We start from the raw sequence: 19,989 nt of genomic DNA on the forward strand, positions 1-19,989 counted from the left end.
CTACGCTGCTATATTTTACTATTTAGGTTGCGACGGTAATTTCTAAATATAATAATGAATGTGAATCCACTGTGTTGTTTTTTGTTCATTTTGCTCGCTTGGGGGTTTCAATTTAGCGGTAATGTATTGTGTGTTAGCGGCCGGAGAAGCCCCTTTAAGAAGGTAGTGGATGTTGGTAAGACATGTGACCGGGGCATCAAAAGTGAGTCATAGACAGATGTGGCGGAGACAATCCGGTAATTTTCCAAAATAAAACATAGTTCAGAATCAGATAATAAATAAAACGAAAATGTTGTAAGTTATGTATTCTTTCTGTGCGGCCGGGTACCAATTGTCGTATTGGGGGTTGGGTGGGTTGGGGACCACTGTAATAATGGCTGTCATGAATCAATGCTATAATCAAAAATAGCAAGTTATATTCAACCTCCCGTTAGTTGAGTCTTGACATCCCAGGAACAGTCACGAACAATTTGATAATATTCAAAGTGATAGGTTTTATAGTTCAGTTTCAATCATGTGCGGAGCTTTACAAAGCGATTATTAAAGAATGTATGAGTTTGTTAATTATAATTGCAAGTTTGTCCCTAATAAACAAGCCATTGGTGACCGTGGCAACGAAAATAAAACCCCTGAGATGGAATGAGGAAGAAACCTTGAGAGGAACCAGACTCAAAAGAAAACCAAACCTCATTTGTGTGGCACCAAATTCATTACAATTCATCATTGTTGATGTGTCTAGTGATATGCGATTAAATGCAACCTGTGGTCCTGAGCCATTGTAGTAGACTGATGACATAGCTGTCAACGAAAAGCTGAAAAGCTGGAGTGATAACACAGTTTGTACTATTTTCCACTGTTTAAATTAAGCCACATTTAGACTACTTGATGTGTGACTTTTGGCTCAGCTCACATCCTGTATTTATGACTAGTGCAGAAGCAGGAGTAAAATCATCTGTCCAACAGCAAGTCGACTTTTTCTGGAACTTGCACATCCTGTCTTTGTTCACAAATGAACATCAAATCAACAACCGTGCATTGGATGCACGTGGAAAAGACATCGGATCATTTCTCATCTCATTGTATAAACGACATCAGTCCCGATAGGAACATTTAGAAGTCCCGTAACCGGCGACTCATCAGTGGGAAGGGATAAATAAAAGGTATCACACAAGACACAGAAAGCAGTGTTAAGTGGTGTTAAGCTGTTCTGAACGTGAAGAACACAAATGCATTGATGAAAACAGTAAACGGCGCCAAGCTCTGATCGTAAAACCACCACTAAATGGCAGTGCAATGTGAGGAACTCGTCTGGCGCTCCAACGTGAACAGCTCACAGGCTGCTTTTAAAGTGTTGCCTTTTGTACATGAACGGATTCTGCCCGCAGCCTTGGAAACGGAGTTGTTACCTTTTTAAAAAAGATCATCCTTCGTTCCTTTTCAGCTACCTTCCTCTCAGCAGAGGGTCGTGGGTGTAGAATGCATGCCCCTTGTCTCCTATTTCCACTTTTAGCAAAAGAGACAAAGTCATAGTGACATTATTAAACAGGATAGCGGGATTTCTGTGGCGATTCTCCCGCACCAGTGAGTTTTATTTGGTCTGACCACACTCTCGTAAAACACGTGCAGTCCTGCACATAAAGCCCTGGATTGGGTTACAATAATTTCTCACTCTCCCTCTTTTTTTTTTTTGTCTTTGTTGGATTTTTTTCCCACAGATAAGTTGGCCTCAAGGCTAAACCTTTGAATGAGTCGATCCGACTCCTAAAGAAATCCTCTGTTGAGTTATGGGGTAGCAACCCAATATAGCTACTGCATGACATCAAACAGGAATGAATTCACTAGTGCAGGTGGAGCTTTCCTTTCTGTTTTAGCCAAGTCTTACCAATACGGTAGTTTCCCTGTGCACCACATGGGCATGTGGGACATCACTGAATTATAGATCAGATGTGGGTGGGATTGCCCTTTACATCATCATCGTGTTCTAAAGATCCCTAACGGTCTTGAATTATAAAATAAATAAATAAAAAAAAAGACTAGGTTTCATTGAACCCTGTACAGATTTGATCTGTTCTTGCTGTTTTGTGTACTTTAGGTAAAAAAAAAAAAAAAAAATTTAAATAAAAATGCCTCAGAAAGATTTGGAGAAATTGATGGAAAGAGTCACAGACTGTTCCTGTACAGTTAAGCGATGTTGATTCTTTACCCCATTGACCCTGAATGTGCCCTATGTGCCTTGTTCGGCCACTGCTGTTTGCAGCCTGCAGGTTTGTTCTAAAGGCAAGAGGGAGGGCCGGATCCATACTGGTCCATAATCAGGTCGGCCGCACCAGACAGCACGTCGATGGGACGTCACTTAGTGAAACAGCTCCGTCTGATTTAAAAACATTAGTCCGTGTGTGTGGAGAAGGAACAAGACTGTGTTCTTCAGTGGAAAGAAATGATGCCTAATGGAGGTGGACCATTAAGGGTTTAAAACTCTCATTCTTTCTGATCCCACGAGAGAACCAAAAGCTTCTACTAACATCTAAATACAACATGATATAGCATGAGCCAGCATTATGTGAGCATTCGGTCATGAACGTTAATGCTTGATCAGAAGCGGTTCTAACAACAGGCTAAAAGGAACTTTCGAGAGTGTTTGTGGTATTTGAGGATAGTATAATGATCCTGGCTCTCCAGTAAACAATGGTGAGCGGAGTGAAGAGTAAGGAGCAAGCACTAGGTTAAAGAGAGGCAGACTATGACAAAAATGAAGACGATATATATTTTTTTTTTGCAGCATCTGAGAATTATTCTAAAGAACTAGACCAATTACTGAAAAATGAGTGGCCATTATAGGACTTTTTAATACTTTAACCAGAGTTCCTATAAAATGGAATGCATCCAGTGGGCATTCAGTTTCATTTTAGAAAAGAACTTTGGCCAAACTACCTTCCAAATCCTTTTTCAAAGTCTGTTTTAGAAAGCGTAGCTCAGGCGTTGGCCCAGACTCAGCACCCACCTTATGCAGAATATTTGTTGTTTGTAATTTCATGTGCCCAATTACCACTTTAAGAGCACAGTGAGCGTAAAACCTAAATAGTCATTAAAGCTATGCCTGATTAGTTTACACTGTTGCTGGCTGTGTACATTAATCAGACCTGAATTTCCACAAGTTAATTACATGGCCTTTCTTCATAACCCCGCAATCAAGCTGAATGCCAGTCTACATCTAAACAAGCTACACCCACATAGAACCTCTTCGCAATATCAATCAATGTATCTAATAAAGATTTACTGGTGTTTGCATATAGTCAAATGTGAACACATCTGTGTTGTAGGCCACACCATACTTTTTTTCTGCCCCGATCCCAATTACAGTAACTCCATTAACAGACACTGCCTCAAACCAGGAACAGACCTCCAATTTTCATAAATGGAATCTATGATTTGTCCCAACCGCAGATTAAGCTTCCAGAGCCTTCCAGATCCTGTATCCTGTCTGAAAGCCTCAGCCTGTAGAGCTAAAAGCAGAGCAATCATGAGGCCTGTCTGTGAAATGTCCTGCAGCTGAGACAACAAAACAGCATAGATATATAAGCACCAGATTATACACCCAACAGATCTGTAAAGTCTACCTCCAGTTGTTTGAACACTAACACTACATTGACCTTGAATCATGTCAGACGGCAGATTTGAGGTCGCCTGCAATAACAGGCACAAGCTCCACGATATCATTAATGTAATCGCATAAATCATTTTGGAGCTCTGGTGTTTATCCTGAATCAGGCTGACGACATGCAAATAACAGAATGACGGCGTTGAACTGGATCGCACCACCCACACCCACACGACAAGCTAAGGCAGTTTAATTAATTTCTGTCAATCAACACCTCGCCATGGGCTGCACCCGGGAGTGTGGCTCTCAAAGACATCTTTTATCCTCCAAGGGGGCAAAGTAAGCACGAGGGAGAGGGTGAGAAATGTTGCTCTTAATGCACAATGACAACAGCACATAAAGGCCAGTTTTCGCGGCACAAAAGGCCCATTTGTGCTTCGATATCTCCAAAGCGGCTGATAAACACAAACAGAGAGGAGATGAGCTTTGAGAGCTTAAGTGAAGGATGTTCAAAGCAGGAAAGTTGGGTTGCAGGTGCTCAGGCTACACATAAAAACAGCCCAGACGCGTGAGCGTGTCTCACAAATTATGATGGACCGGTGAACGTGGAGGGGACGGATGCACGTACCGAGGACATCAAAGGAACAGATATATATCCTGCAAGGGACATCTGTTGAAAGAAGCTTTGATAACGCCTGCTTAAAAGAGCATCAAAAAGACTGTGACATGCATACGTACTAAGAGGCTACACACAAGGAGAGGCGAATAATCCGAAACAGAGCAGAGCAGAACGGAACCGGCACACACACACACACACACACACACACACACACATCAGGGTCTGGGGCAAAAGAATTTCAAATCCGCAGCTCTGGATGTCATCAACCAAGTTATTTACAGATGGCTTTTCAAGTTTTCAAGATGCTCTCCTGCTTTTACACGCCAACACAATGGGCCCCTGGCCACTCTCACACAGGTCAAATTCAGGCTGTCGTATATTTCGAACTGCATTTAAATCAAGCCAGTTCATCTTCAGGAATAAGATGGATTATTAATTCATTAGCATCAGAGAGAAATATATGCCTACCACCATGTACTGCGCTGAGACCGAGAGATTATCGCAGAATACACAGACTGTCACTTGTAATTCACGCTCCTTATCTTAGATGGGTTTTTCATAAACCAGCATGAAAAAAAAGGTCGCTTGAATTTCCTCAAGCTCGAGTCAGGGAACATTGGCAAGATAGGGGCACAGTCTAAATAAACACGTCCAAATGCAGCCCCTCGAACAGGCCTCAGAGATAGTATCAGTCTCTGCTAAAAGCCTGCTCGGGTCCGCCTGGCCGTCACCTCACTGCACCCTAAGCATGACGTGTTAGGAAAATGAGCTGCAGTGCTTTGAAGACGCGTTGCAGATGGACTGCCGTTTCTTTAACTCCTGAACCCGGATTAGACTCATGTCTGACAGAGGCATGCAGGTTGGACTCGGCCCAAATACCTCCCCTCCTGCCGCCACGCTTGGCTGAACCTCCAGCCCAAAACAACACCGAGAACAAAGGTAAAAGTGTGAAATGTGAACAAACACAGGCACAGTGAAGCAAGACTTTCACTCTTTCTGACTCCCACGTAATAGACACATGGAACATGGGGCACGTCCCGGTCAGATTCTGTAGAACGTTTCCGGTTATTGTCAAGCTTTAATACCTGTAAATCTCCACGACTCTCTGGAGATTCCTCCAGTCTGGGAAGCTGAGAGGATCATTAAATCATACAGCGCCAAATAGTTTTCTTACTATACGAGAGAACAAGCAGTTCTTTTCTAAGGAGATTTGAGAAGCCATACAGGCAATGCACAAAGACTCGTCCGCACACACTAGCTGAGCCGCATGGCAGAGCGTCTCACTGAAAGCCTTGGAACAAACACAAACTGTAAATGACGCTTCACTTTGACCGACTCAGAATCGCTCATCCTGGTAGTGCTCTTCTTTAACCTATTCGACTGCCACATGCCACACACACACACACACACACACACACACACACACACACACACCAAAAGATAAACAACAGGATTTTTCTTAAGTGTACTTCAATAAGTTCAGGATGCCATTATGATATAGTTCATCTACTTTCTTTTTCCTGTGCCTCTGCTAGTGTCAGTCTGAGGTTACAGCTAGAAAGAAGAAGTGACAAGTAGGAGGAAGGACAGACAGATAAAGAGATTAAAAAGGGCTGTCTAAATCTGCTCTCTTTCATCATCATCATCATTCTGTCTCACCATATGTGTTTCATGCACTTACCGACCCTTATTCACAAAGTTTCGTACATGTCTAAGGGTAAAGCAAGCGTATGCAAATCCCACCGTGAGTTTTATTTCTTAATCAGAATCATCACTGGCGTATCTCTCATGGTCATGGGATGTGTTCTGTGTGTGGTGCAGTGTGGTGCAATGTTACAGTTTTATTCAACCCACTATCTTCTATGGTTCTACATCGATATCTTCAAAATATTCCCCACAATGACAAACCGGACAACCTTTGAGTAGCTTAAAATGAAATTTGACTAAGCTGAAATTGGATCCTGCTTTGTACATGTGCACACAGTTACTTTATGCAGTTTTTTTTTTTTGCTCTATGCCTTTATGTGTACAGAGACTCCTGATCGCACTTACCCATCTACCCCGGAATCCACTGATTGAGCGTTCCGGCTATTTCCGCCTGGACCAGTAAAGCGCACTTGTTCTCGGATCACTGTGCATTTTAGACCCAAATATAGTGCTGCCTAACCAAATCTGATAAAAGCTGATTTTTTCCATTGCTATTTTTATGTAGTACAGTTGAGCTGTGAATTTCTACGCTTCTATTCTAAACAGTTCAGTCAATAAGGTGTTATTGGAAGGCGTGTTTTGTTTTTTTTTTCTTTCAAATTGATAAAGCCTTCAATGGGTCCGTTATTTCTGAATTTAATAACATCAGAGTCTCCAACAGAAAATGACCTAACGATAGTATAAAAAGCTACAAAGCTGCAAGCTGTATATGGTGGTGATCATGAGGTAGCTAGACTTAAAGGTGAAACATTAAGTCATGAATCAGATTCACTTGTGTGTCATTCTGTCACGAAGCTACAGAAGCTGAGAAGCAAAGACCACGCTGTCCAACAAACATATTCTTTCTATGCAAAACAAACCTGTCCATACTCCATTTCACCCCCAGAGAAGCTTCAGGGGCAGGACTAAAAAATATACAAATATTTACAGCCTGTTTTGCAATAAATGTTAATGTTGTGTTAATACACAAGATGTACATTTCTGAGGAGCACAGTTTCTATCAGCAGTGTGTAAGGACAGAAAATCTATTACACTGTGATCATTTATAATTTGGTGATGAATTTCACTAATGGTGATTCCCTCATACAGAAAACTATAACTTTTTTTTTTTTTTTTAAACTGAGCATTTAAGGGGTTAGGGCCTTTCTCAAGGGCCCAACACTGGCAGCTTGGATATTCTGCCGCATTTCAATACATTTTTAGCTGAAGCTTAGCTTAATTTGTACTCATAGCAATTGCCTGTGCTGAGATTTTAACATTGTGTGGTGTGTTTTCTTTTTTGTTTGGGATTTGATCAACTCTTTTTGAGCTGCCACATACAGTATTCATTCCTGTTATTTTCACCTTTTTTATGTTTGTAATCTTACCCCAGGACTTTCTTTTAAACATATCTTAGTTTGCATATTTTATTACTATTTTTTTATTTATACAGACTCAATCTGAAAAAAAAAAATCCTCATTCACTAACAAGAGTACAAATGCAGCAATCGTCAAAAGAAGCAGTTAAACTTTGGGCTTTATGTCATCGGCCAGGCTTTGTGCTATCAGCATGTGGCGCTATCCACTATTTCAGAGCATGTTCATATTTCAGCTGTGAAAATAAGTTACAAAACAAATGTAACCAAATTATTTAATTATACATAATTATAATTTTACGTTCACATTTACTGAACGCTTGTCGCTGTATGTAGGTCTCCGAATCCTTAATTAAAAAGAGCTCTTATGGCAAGTTAAAACAGAACAATCACTTAAGCTTTTTTTTAACGTTTACTGAAAAAGAGCAATCGCAATTTTCCCACTTGACAGGAAACTACATCAGCTCAAACTGATCCATCCCCTAAACGACAGGGGAAAAAAAGCCTTCTGAAAAGTCGCAGTTATTAGATTCATGTGTTTCCCTCAATAATCCTTCGCTCTTTCCGTCCCAGTGGTACCAGGCGCTTACATTAAAGCGATTGCCATCAATGCTGTTGGCTTTACAAGTTTATCCCCACAGACCCTCCGAGATGGAGCGGGAGGTGTGGAGGAGGTGGAGGAGAGCACGGAGCAAGTTTATTAGCATCAGAGTCGTCTGTGGGAGTCGCCATCTCCTTCGCTCATTACCGAAAAACACAGCCCTTGCTCTCTCCATCTGACAGATGTTTTCAAGTTGTGCTTAGCAGCGAAAGAAACGATGGCTGAGTTCACAGAGCGTAGGGTTTTTTATTTTAATGTGGGAGCATTGATTTCATTTCCCCACCAGACGAGGCCCCTTCATAGGGGCTAGACATCAGGGAGGGGGAAAAAAACAGCAATTTGATTGACCACTATGGGCTACTGCACATTTATGAGGGAGCACTTACTCACAAATTGCTACTTTACTCGAAACCAGCTGGAGTTTTGGTGTTGAGCAGTGGTGGATGGAGGGGGGGTGGGGTGGGGCATAGACGGCATGCATAATCGGTTAATGCTGTATGTGACTATATATTTCCTGGCCGGTGCCGTTTCGGCTTTGCGCGCGAAACACAAACACAGATGGGATTAAATGACAGATCTTGATTTTTTATTTATTTTTTACTCTGTTCTTTTATCTCTTTCAGGAAAGCACTCACATTAAAAGCTGCCTAAACCTCTAGCTGGAGTCCTCTGAGAAAATTCAGGAAAAAAAAGGCTCAGGCGTTGAAAGAGAGAGCCAGAGTGGTCAGAGTGCTGAAGTGAGCCATTAAAGAATAGTGATTGAAATTGGACACCATATACCACACAATTCCACACAGACGATACAACAGAGCAGTATGGGTTACTGGCTTTTTTTATCGGTTTGGCAATATTTTCAATTGCCTCTTAAAAGCTTGTGTACATTTCTCATAGTGTACATTATCTAATATGTATTTTGTAATCTTATAATAGGAAATACTATATCATTTTCTAGACCGTACCAGAAATTTAAATAAACCATCCCAAGAGATCAAACTGAGAGATACAGGAAATCAACAATCTCTGATTTGTGCAGATTCTAAAGGAAAACAGATTTTATTATTGAAGTATGAGATTCAGATTCTACAAAAGGACGTTGCACATTGTAAGTCCTGTTTCATATTAACTTTATATTTATGCCATTTGGCAGATGCTCTTATCCAGAGAGACTTACATTTCTATCATTCCAACAACTGAGCAGCTATGGGCTTAAGGGCCATGCTCAGGGGCCCAGGAGGGGCAGCGTGGTGTGGCTGGGATTTAAACTCACAATCTTCATATCCAAAGACCAAAGCCTTAACAACTAAGCTACCAACCCCACCTGCCTTTTTTATTTTTATTTTGTGCAATTGTTGACCTGTAACTTTAACCCCACAACACAACATACTGTCTATACACAACACTACACAGCATACAAGGATGTGAACTTATGGTAGTCATGTATATGACAACTACAATATTGTACACTATATGAACAAAGGTTTGTGGACACCTGACTAGAAAAGTAATGCTTTTTGAACATCCCATTCCATGTTTAGTTCCTATTTGCTGTTATAATAACCTCCACTCTTCTGGGAAAAATGTTCCACTAGATTTTGGAGTGTGGTTTTAAAGATTTGTGCTCATTCAGCTACAAGGCCATTACTAAAGTCAGGTACAGATGTAGAGTGAGGAGGCCTGGGGTCTTATTTTATCATTCACTAGGGTTGAGTTCAGAGCTCTATAGCAGGAAATCTTTCAATCTGACCGATGTAAAGCATATCTTCATGCAGCTGGCTTTGTACACAGGGGTACTGTCATGCTGGAACAGGTTTGGGTCTTCTAGATCAAGCAAATGGAAATTTTAATGCTACAGCATCCAAAAACATTCCATACAACTGTGGGTAAAAGTTTGGGAAAGAACAACTTATGGCTGGAAAAGTCAGGTATCCCAATACATTGTTTAATTTTTTTTTTTTTTTGTGTAAGTAAGTAGTATTGTTAAAGTGGACAGAGAGGGACATTTTACACTAGACATCTGTTCTAAAAAAAAAAAAGAAAAGAAAAGAAAAGAAATTTAGTGGACTGTATTAATTAAGCAAATAGCAGTCAAAATGTTACCATATGTTAGTGTATATATGAATTGACAAAAAAAAAAAAAAAAAAGGAAACAGTGAGTCGACATTTCTCTTTAATACAAACAGCTCAGATGGACATTTCGCTGTTTTAAATAATTTATACGTAAAATAGGAAATAATAAACCCGACCTTTTGATACAAATATCGATCAATGTAGAAAGTATTTTGAAAAAAAATCAGTAGAAGGAATGCAATCCTGCTTTCTTTTTTTTTTTTTACAATATTTAAAGGTAGTAAATTCTGGTATGCTTGTGGTTCTCTAGTGAGTCCATCAAAAGTAACATAAATTCTGTTTTCCCTCTTATTTATGACCAGGTGGATCAGACCTACTGTGACTAAACACACAAAAGTATGGGCTGGAAATCTCTAGGCACTTTTTGTTTTATTTTATTTTTTTATTATCAGAGAACGCAAAATATAAGTGCATCCTGATTTTTAGTTCTTATAGCTATGCATTATTGCTTTAAAGATGATATTATTTACATCCATCCTAAATAACAAATTTCCTTCCTGGAAGTTAGAATAAATCTGTTTAAATCCTACTCAATATTATCGGATTCATTTTGTATGTGAAGACGAAAATCTTTGAACATACTGTAACACGATTGTGTGTAGCCTTAACTCTCTCTTTGCGTGAGGAATGTAGAGTGTAACGTGCGTGTAATGTGTACAATAAAAAGCACATGACTTCATGCCATATTCTCTCCAGCATTGCACCGCCCAGCAGCTCCTACCCTTTACATGATCCTCTCCGTTTAAACACAGGCTCTAGAACGTTCTTGGATAAAAAATACACACACACACACACACACACACACACACACACACACACACACACACACACACACACACAGAAAGTGCCTCATGCAAGCCGGTCACAAGTCAATGGGGAGGTGTCCTGTGTCTTACACTTTCCTGTGTGTGTGTGTGTGTGTGTGTGTGTGTGTGTGTGTGTGTGTGTGTGTCTAAGAGCACTTATTTGTATAGTGCAGGACATGCATGCTCCATTCCCCCATCAAGTCTGCACAAACACACACAAACGCACACGCACACACTGATTTTCCTTTTACTTATGCATCATTGTGTTTGTTTAAGTCTTAGGTCCTATAGATTCGTGCTCAAGCTTAGTAACATAGTGAGTATGATTCAAGCCCGGTCAATTATCCTTTCATAAACACACACACAAAATCTACCTGCAGTATCTGAATCAGAGCACTGGTATCTCTGTGATGCTTTGGAGAGGAGTACGAGGGGCCATACACCCATTTCCTCTCCTCTTCATAAATCAGATTTAGCCACTCAGACTGGGGGAAAGCAGACACAGGGCAGAGACAGGGAGAGGAAAACCGATTTACTGGATATATGTTCCTGCAGCAAAAGAAAACTACAGAAATGTACAACATACGGTGTACAAACATAACATCAACGCCCAAGCTTTACAAAACGCATCTCAGGTAAAACGAGTTCAATCTGCAGTGAAGCACTAAAGCACTGTGAAATGGGTATTTCGTAAATTCAGCAAGCCTCCTTCAGCCCTGTGAGTCAGAGTCCATACTGCTCTATTACAGACTATTTAACAATACTAAGCTGACGTTTGGGCTCAGACTGAGAAATACACGCATATATTATTAATTTGATATATGTATATGTAAAGATATATGTTAAATACTGTTCTCCGGTGTTTTATAGAGTTTCCAACACTAAGATCATGGGATTTTTTTTCAACATGCATGTTTTCCAAAAATAAAAATTCATTTCACTAACTAATGTTTATTAGTCTTGACATTATAAAAATATAAACTATATAAAAAAACATCAGAAAATATCAGCAAAACATTTCAAAATGCATTTGACTTTAGCGGCAAAAATGTATAATCCTAGAAGTGTAACTCTGCCATTGTAACTGAATTTGTTCAGTGCTCAGAATATTTATTTATATTTGGATTTACTGGAAGTGGGTGTGGTCTAAATGTGGAGGGGTTGCTACTGGGAAAAAGCTTTTTTTTCCCCTTCTTTTTTCACTCATCTGAACACATTTGATTCAATCCCAAACTTCAACAGTGTTCAGACATCTTACTCAACTTCAGAATTCATCTCAGCCCTCCAAATTACTCTGTCTAATGTAAAGCTAATGAGCGATTTTTTTTATAGTCAATACAATAGACAAATAATAATAATTTACCAGATTTACTAATTGTAAAGTCTGTTGGACTGAATCTACGATGATGCAGCGAATAAATGCTGCTGTGAGTCAAAATGGGGTCCTTAAAGTGGCACTTCAATAAAATGCCTGCATAAGATTCTTTTAAAAAAGGTTATACTTTTGTAGTCACAATTGCTCACTTTATTATCATCAATAAGTCCATTGAATCTAGCGGCAGAACTGTACGTAGTGATAAACACACGTCTGTATCCACAGTTCGGGCCTTTGGTTTAAAGAGGTGAAGCGTAAGGAGAATGACTTGCACATAAAAATGAACCATTTCACTATCAGTCTTTGTACTATGTGAACTGAAAGCGATTTCACAAGACGTAAACCTCAAACGGGTGAAGAGCTTCCTCTTCTATTTGAATTTCCAGTTACCCATTAGCTAATGGAAACAGACAAAGCACATGCTATCAAGCAGAAATCTGATGACTTAATGCTGAGAGGGTTCACATATTTTATTTTTTATATTTTATTTCATCCCATGCGATGATGGGAAAAGGAGACACGAAAATGTCTGAAAGCTGAGATGATCCTGGAGTCACAAAAACTTTCTCTTTTTTTTCTCTCTCTCCCTCTAAAAACTTGCCAGTGCAGAGAAACTCTCTCCCTAATTAAGAAGAAAATGAAGCAAAATGAATCTCATTAGCACATATGCGTACCTAATATACCACAGCAAACCTTCCTCAACACACACACACACACACACACACACACACACACACACACACACACACACACACACATATATATATATATATATATATATCCGCTCGTGCACACCCACCCACTAAAGCAGGCAATAAAAATCAACTCTTTTCCGGTGCAAATATTTCATTTCACATTAAAATGCCCCTGATCTCAGTCTGGCTTTAGTTAAGGGGTGTCTGGCCTTCAACAGCGCCAATTAGCGATGATGTAATTACTATGGGGAACGTCTGCACTTTGGGGCCTTGCGCTTTTTCCCCTGTTTAAGAGCAGCACCCAAACCTGATTTATGAACCGGCAGGGGATGGGCAACTTACTTATTCACAGACTTCAAAAGCAATATAAAATACACCTGGAGAACTCTGGGGCTCCCCTCATCCTCTGCTAGCAAGCACTAGGATGATGGGGGAGTGTTTTGTGTGCGTGTGTGTGTGTGTGTGTGTGTGTGTGTGTGTGTGTGTGAGGGTCACTAGTGTTTCCTTTCAGCCTGGCTTTTATGGCAGCACTTCAAACAATCACTCTTTCGTTCTCCCTCTCTCGCCACCCGGCCCATTGCACGGAGCCAACTAGACTGTAATTGGCCTTTCTTTCTTTTCATGCCCCCCCCCATTCGCCCTCTAACCCCGTCCCACAATTCTCTGAAGTTACTTGGAGCAAACACATCAACCTGCCGGGTAGGTGCGAAGCCGCTGTTTGTGCACTGCTGCGTCTTTTCAAAAAATCAGATATTTGTGTTAAGTCGAAACTACATTTCTTTCCCTGTGTAATCACAGAAGAAATATTCTTTATTTATAAAAAAAAAAATAAATGAAGGATGGAAAATAATATAATTACACGACAGACACCGGCAGACAGTTCGGATTTCTCGAAATTCCTGAATGTCGAGTGTAACATTTTTCTGACAAAACAGTCAACGGGTCTCCTGTTAACACTGCTTTCAAGTGTTTTACTGCTCACACAAGTCTGTAAAGAGGCATTGTGTTCTAGCACATTCTCCAGCCACACACACCCTCATACACACAAAACCCTACCACCGATCCGACCGGAGACTCAGAACAGAAATGACCTCATTGCTGTAACTCAAACACAACCCATTCAGAAACACAGTTTTGCCGTTCAGATGTAACGTATGATGTCAAACCTTTTACTGTAAAGGCAACATGTCAGTTCCTACTGTTTTCCCATACATCTACACATCTCATTTCCCATTTTTGGTTCTCTTCCTTTACTATAAATGTATCTCGGAGCACAACGACGCGTAATAGATGAAAGATCAGAGGGTGGACGTATGAAGCAGTCGCTAGTCTTAAGCATGCGCGCACAAAGCAACAGGCAGCGCTGGAGAGGGCCATTTTAAACGCTTCCTCTGAATAACACAAAGTGAGCTGAGTCACGGCTGTCCCATGATGTCATGTCGAATGACCAGCCAAGCCATTTCAGGACGTTTCCAAATCACTGATTGTCCTCGTCTGGCTCTTCCTGGCACTTTGTTGCCAAGAAATATGGGCAAAGAACAATGCCCACCCCGTTTCCCTGTACTGGGCCTTTCCTTAGCTCTTAACACTATCCACAAAGTCAGATCTGATAATCACCCAACAACACTAAACAAAACAAAAAAACAAATTGTACGTGCAGACTTGAACAAAAGAATCCACTGGTGGATGGAAGAGATCATTAGGGAAGGGAAAAAAAAATAAAGAAAGAGTTAGGAGGCAGAAAAAGGACAAGACAGAGGAGGATGTGAGGGTGATACAAGAGCTATTTAAAGCCAGCTTGGCGGGGTCTTACCTCTTTGAAGATCACCTTGGGCCTGGCTCTCTTCCGCTTGGTGCCCTTTCGAGCGCCACAACTGAGGTGCATCCATTTTACAACCTGCAGAGGAACAGCGGGAGAGAGAGAAAGTGAGAGAAAGAAAGAACTGAACTGACAATACGCTTGACAGGGAAAACAACGTAGAAAAATATGTACACTGCTTGTTATAAGGCAAATTTATTGAACATCATTCGCTTTCTCTCTCTCTTTTACACACACACACACACACACACACACACACACACACACACACACACACACACACACACACACACAGACAGAGCCTAAATCAATTATGCAGCCTACAAGGCGTCTTTGCAATACCAGAGGAGCCACAGCACTCTCCGTCTCTTACACACTCGGACACACAACTTCACGCAACCTTGGATTAAGGGTCGGCAATATGACAATAACTAAACTATATTACAAATTTTTATGTTTAGAGAGCAAAATACCAACAATGGTCAAAATACGAATAAAAGACGGACTCTGGGTTTCTCTAATAATTGAAATGTACACAAACACAGAAAAGGAGAGCAAAATGAAACATTTGTTAAGTCAGGGTGTAACACTGGAGTCGACCAGTAGTCATAAGCGAGACTCTCGGAGTGGCTCACTGCTGATACCATGATCACAACACACATATTACATTATCATAACGCAAAACTGTTCCTCTGCCAGTACTATATTGAAATAGTCACAGTTAGAAAGAAAATCAGAAAATCAGCAGGCACTCTCACAGTCAAGAGAAAGACCATTTCAAACCCTGAGCACCAGACAGAGTGGCTAAATGTCACCTGCAGCACAGACACTTTTTTTTTCTTTTTAAAAAAGCATCTGTTTTTAGTCTCTGCTCCAAAATAGAATTGCAGTCTGTGATTTCGTCTCTTAGCCGCTGAGTGATGCTCCAGCCACGACTAACCGCCGAACACATTCGCACATTCCTTATAGGACATAAGAGGCACGAGGAAAGCACAATACAGCTCACTTTTTACACAGTTAGAAAGTCATGTACCACGAGTGCTACTTGCTCAGAGGTTACCTGGTAGACAGCTGTTCCACATTAAAAGCACGAGTTATGAAGGACTTACCTCCTGTGTGACTTGTGTGACTGGCGGAGAGTGTGACCACGTCGAGCTGGCTTCTCCCAGCCACTGGAGGAGAGGAAGAGAGGAGGAGAATGTTGAGTGGAAAAGAAAGAGAGGCAGAGAGGAGAGAGAGAGAGAGAGAGAGAGAGAGAGAGAGACGGAAAAATTCCCTCATTAACTTGAAATGGGGCGTTAGTTCCTTTCTGATCCACTCCTCCGGTCTCTCTCTTTCTCGCTCTTTCATTCTCTCTCTCCTTCCTTCAAGCTCTCACGCAAGCTGCACTTAACCTTATTACAATCTGCTCTGCCAGTACACTGCTCTTCTCTCTTGTGCGCACTCTCTTTTTCTCTCCCTTACGCACATACACACGCGTACACAGTGGATGAGTGAGAGAAAAACCCAGCGGAGAAGAGACAGAAGAGACGAGGGGGAGGACACGAGTGGAAAATGACAGGGGGAAACGCAGAAGGAAAAAAGACAGGCAGGGAAGAGAGATAATAAAGAAAAAGAAAGGTTAGAATAAGTGAGGAACAATAGTGAGTGAGGAAAGAAAGAGAGAGGAGAGAGACACAGAGACAGAGAGAGACAGATGTGCAGTAGCTGGTATCCAGTGAGAGCCAGACAGCAGTAGCAGTTCACGTCTGGGAGAAGAACCTCATTGTAATCAAACACTGCTTTCTCCTATACAGCCTGGGGAGGAGCTATAGCACTCTCTTACTCTCCACCTCTCTCTCTCTCCCTCCCTCTCTCTCTCTCTCTTCACCTCTACCTCTCGCACACACAAATACACAAATAGATAAAGAAAAAGGAGTAGGGAAAGAAGAGAAACCTAACCTAACACATTTATGGAAAGTTTTATACTGCAGAACTGTTTTTCTTTGTATTATTAAATTATTGTATTCACTAATACTGTACAGATTTTGGATGTATCTGTATAATTGTATCTGTATAATTGTGTGTGTGTGTGTGTGTGTGTGTGTGTGTGTGTGTGTGTGTGTGTGTGGACAAAGCCTCAGGTGCTGGCAGATCCCATCCCAGACAAGAGTGCATAAATTTAGGACTATATTTGCTCAAGTATATACCGTATAATTTAATTCTCTATTTATATAGTCTCGGCACAGACAGCTCATAACATTTTCTGGCCAGCAAGCTTCAGAATCGTTTACTACAAGGTTGTAATCTGATTGGTTACCCATACTCCAGTGTCGGAGGAATTCATACACTGGTTTCCAATGTGGAAACTTTGGAACACAACCCACTTTCTAGAGCATGAGCGAGTCAATGGAAAACATCACAGTGATAGAAGAGTTACACTATATCGACAAAAGTATTGGTACACTTGACCTTTCAAATCGTGTGTGGTTCTTCTTCTCACTGTTCCCACAAAGTTGGAGTCACACAATTGTATAGGATGTCTTTGGACGTGGAGGCATGACCAAGAAATGATCTTGGAATGGGTTTTGGATTAGAAAACATTCCTAGGAGGGTAGATTTCAGACTCTCACCTTTGGCAACGGAAATATTTCTGTTTTGGATTGGAAAGCGCTAAGGGGTGAGATGACATTGACACAACACAAACTTAAAATGAATACTGGATACACAGTAAGCAACCTGACTCCAATATTGCTCCTGGGCAATACGAAACATCTGGAAATGACCAACACAACAGGCGTTCTGTATTTCTCAATTCGAATCGACATGCATAACTAAGACTTACGACTACAACTATTACCAAAGTAAATAAGGGAAAGCTCCTCATGTGACGAATGTGGTTTCTGACACATGTGCTGAGCTGCAGTCATTAACCATGCTGATCTATTACTGCACATGTGTACAGATTTTGTGTAGACATGTCACTGGTTCCAGTCTTAACATCACGTTTCCTTGTAACTACATACAGTACATTTCCTATTGGCTGCACTGTAGTTACTGAATAATTCACAGTAGTTACAGAATAACTTCAGGACGAACAACTGAATAATAAAACAAGGCATTTAACAGCAATGGCTATGAAAATCCAATTCTGTTACTCACTAATGAATGATCGTCTGTTGGTTGGAAAGCATTTTCAAACTCGGTATCAGTCGATGGCAAAATTCCCTGTCTTATTAAGACCTGTAGTTTACCTTCGAACTCGAACTAATGCTTGCGATAAATTCAGCATCGTTTAGTGTAATATTGCTACATGAACACGAAGCGAAGTGTGCTGCTGTGACTAGGAATGCATTAGTACCGATATCTTCTTATAATAGAAGAAAGAATATCCCACATTCCAGTGTGAGGAGTTCACCGATATCAGCACAAAGCATGCTAGGCAAAAAACATCAGCACACATCACTAGGTGAGTCAAAAAATCTGAGCTCCTTAATGGAATGGAAAACGTAATGGAATGAACTGGTAGGTATTTTTCTTTTTCGTGGTCGCTGTTTATGTGAAACTTAAACGTAGCTGTATTTCTGAATGGTTAACACTTATTTCAGTATTGTATCAGTTTGAAAAAAAAGGTTAGCAATTCATCCCTAAGTTACTACTGTTGACAAGTGTGTGTGTGTGTGTGTGAAGGTATGCGTGTGAGAGTATGTCTGTGAACATATTTGGAGTGAGGCAGTGTGCAGGGCACAGCTCTTAGCTCTTAGGCAGTTAATGGTGTCTGTCAACTAGAGCTGCATTGCATAGCTGCATTATTGCTCTAATGGCAGCTTTCAGGCTGGACATAACACCGCCTTCAGGGTATAATCAGACACCATGCCTGTAAAACTCTCCTATTACCATCATAGCCTGGACCAAGTCTCTTCTTTCTCAACCTATCTCATTCCCCTTCCTGAGTTCACTTAAAAACATGCTGCCACAGAAAAAAAAAATTGCTCAACACAAAAAAAGTAGAAGAAGAAGCATTAAGACACCTCCACTCTCCCCGAACAGAAAGGTGACAAAGACATTTATGGCTTCACAACAGACTGAGGAGGCATGGCTGACATTTGAGTGAATGACACTTTATTCCTTAGCACACCTTTATGCATTCCGATGCCTCAGACTGCAGCTCACACACCTGCTGATAAGAGGAGATAATTGTCGAATCTAATTTTTTTTCTCGTAATTGCAAATATTTACATTAGAATATCAGAATCTTTTCCATAACACACTGTGTGAGAGGCCATGAGAGTAAAACAGGCTTGCTGCAAAATACTCACAAATTCCCAAAGTCTATAAAAATAGTTCAATGGAAAAAAAAAAAAAAAGAAGCTCTATTTGGATCTCATTAGTCATACTATGCGTGTGTCTCCAGTGCCTTCTGCGAGTGAGAGAGAGAGAGAGAGAGAGAACGCGCATTGTGCAGCCAACTTTTTCCTGCCGTTATTTTATCGAGGCACGTTTATATGTTATCAAGCTCATAGTAACAGCTTAAAATCGGTGCGCTATAGTTAAAGCGATTCAACTGATACTTGCGCACTTTTTAAATGCTTATTAAAACATAGGAAAAAAATCTTTTCTTATCAATTTGCCAAACTGAGAAAATAACGGCAATTGCCATTGTTAACTCGATGCATATTCGAGGAAAAACCGACCAAGAAATGTTCTTCATTGGGAATTTTACCTATGAAACGATAACCTTTTCGTGAATGTTACAGGAATGATACTACTCATTAATTACGTATTCAATATTGGTCTCAAACGGCATTCCGCAGATGTATTTTTTTCGGGGTTTGTTCGCAGCCCAAAACACACATTTCATTGTGACACGTTGCGGTTAACCTCCTTGTCTCAGGAAACGAGTGATATTTCTCAATTTGAACGACTTTCTGACTGGGTTAAAACCAACAAGAGAAAACGCTCATGAGCTGCACCTTGAGAATGTGCGGCTTGATACGTCCTGAACTTGCGCGTCAGCTTCGGTCACTTGATTCGAAAGCACTTAAAGTAATGGAGAATTCAGCAGGAAAGACTGGACACACCCTGCGGAGCGCTATGCATCAAGATGAATGCGGCAGCAGAAATATTATCTCAGCCTGGGATCAAGACAAATTTCCTCGCAAAGTGTTTAACAATCGTCAAATCCAATAATAACCTGAGCGACTCGGAACAGAGACGATGAATCACATGAATGGATTACATTTGCCCTGCATGATTTTATAATCATTTGTATGAAGCACTAATGGCACTGTGGTTTAAACAGGCTAGG

The 19,989-nt window shown here is 40.7% G+C and overlaps 1 protein-coding gene across 1 annotated transcript in view; it reads right to left on the bottom strand.

Annotated features, from left to right (window-relative positions):
- The window catches only part of LOC124399639 (aminopeptidase O (putative)), a 75,120-nt gene that overhangs the window by 14,855 nt on the left and 40,276 nt on the right, over positions 1 to 19,989 (bottom strand). Inside the window, 2 exon segments of the mRNA XM_046870715.1 lie at positions 14,697 to 14,780; positions 15,812 to 15,874. Coding sequence (XP_046726671.1) covers positions 14,697 to 14,780; positions 15,812 to 15,874 — 147 coding nt within the window.

Source organism: Silurus meridionalis, chromosome 17, assembly GCF_014805685.1.
Source record: "Silurus meridionalis isolate SWU-2019-XX chromosome 17, ASM1480568v1, whole genome shotgun sequence".
NCBI lineage: Eukaryota > Metazoa > Chordata > Actinopteri > Siluriformes > Siluridae > Silurus > Silurus meridionalis.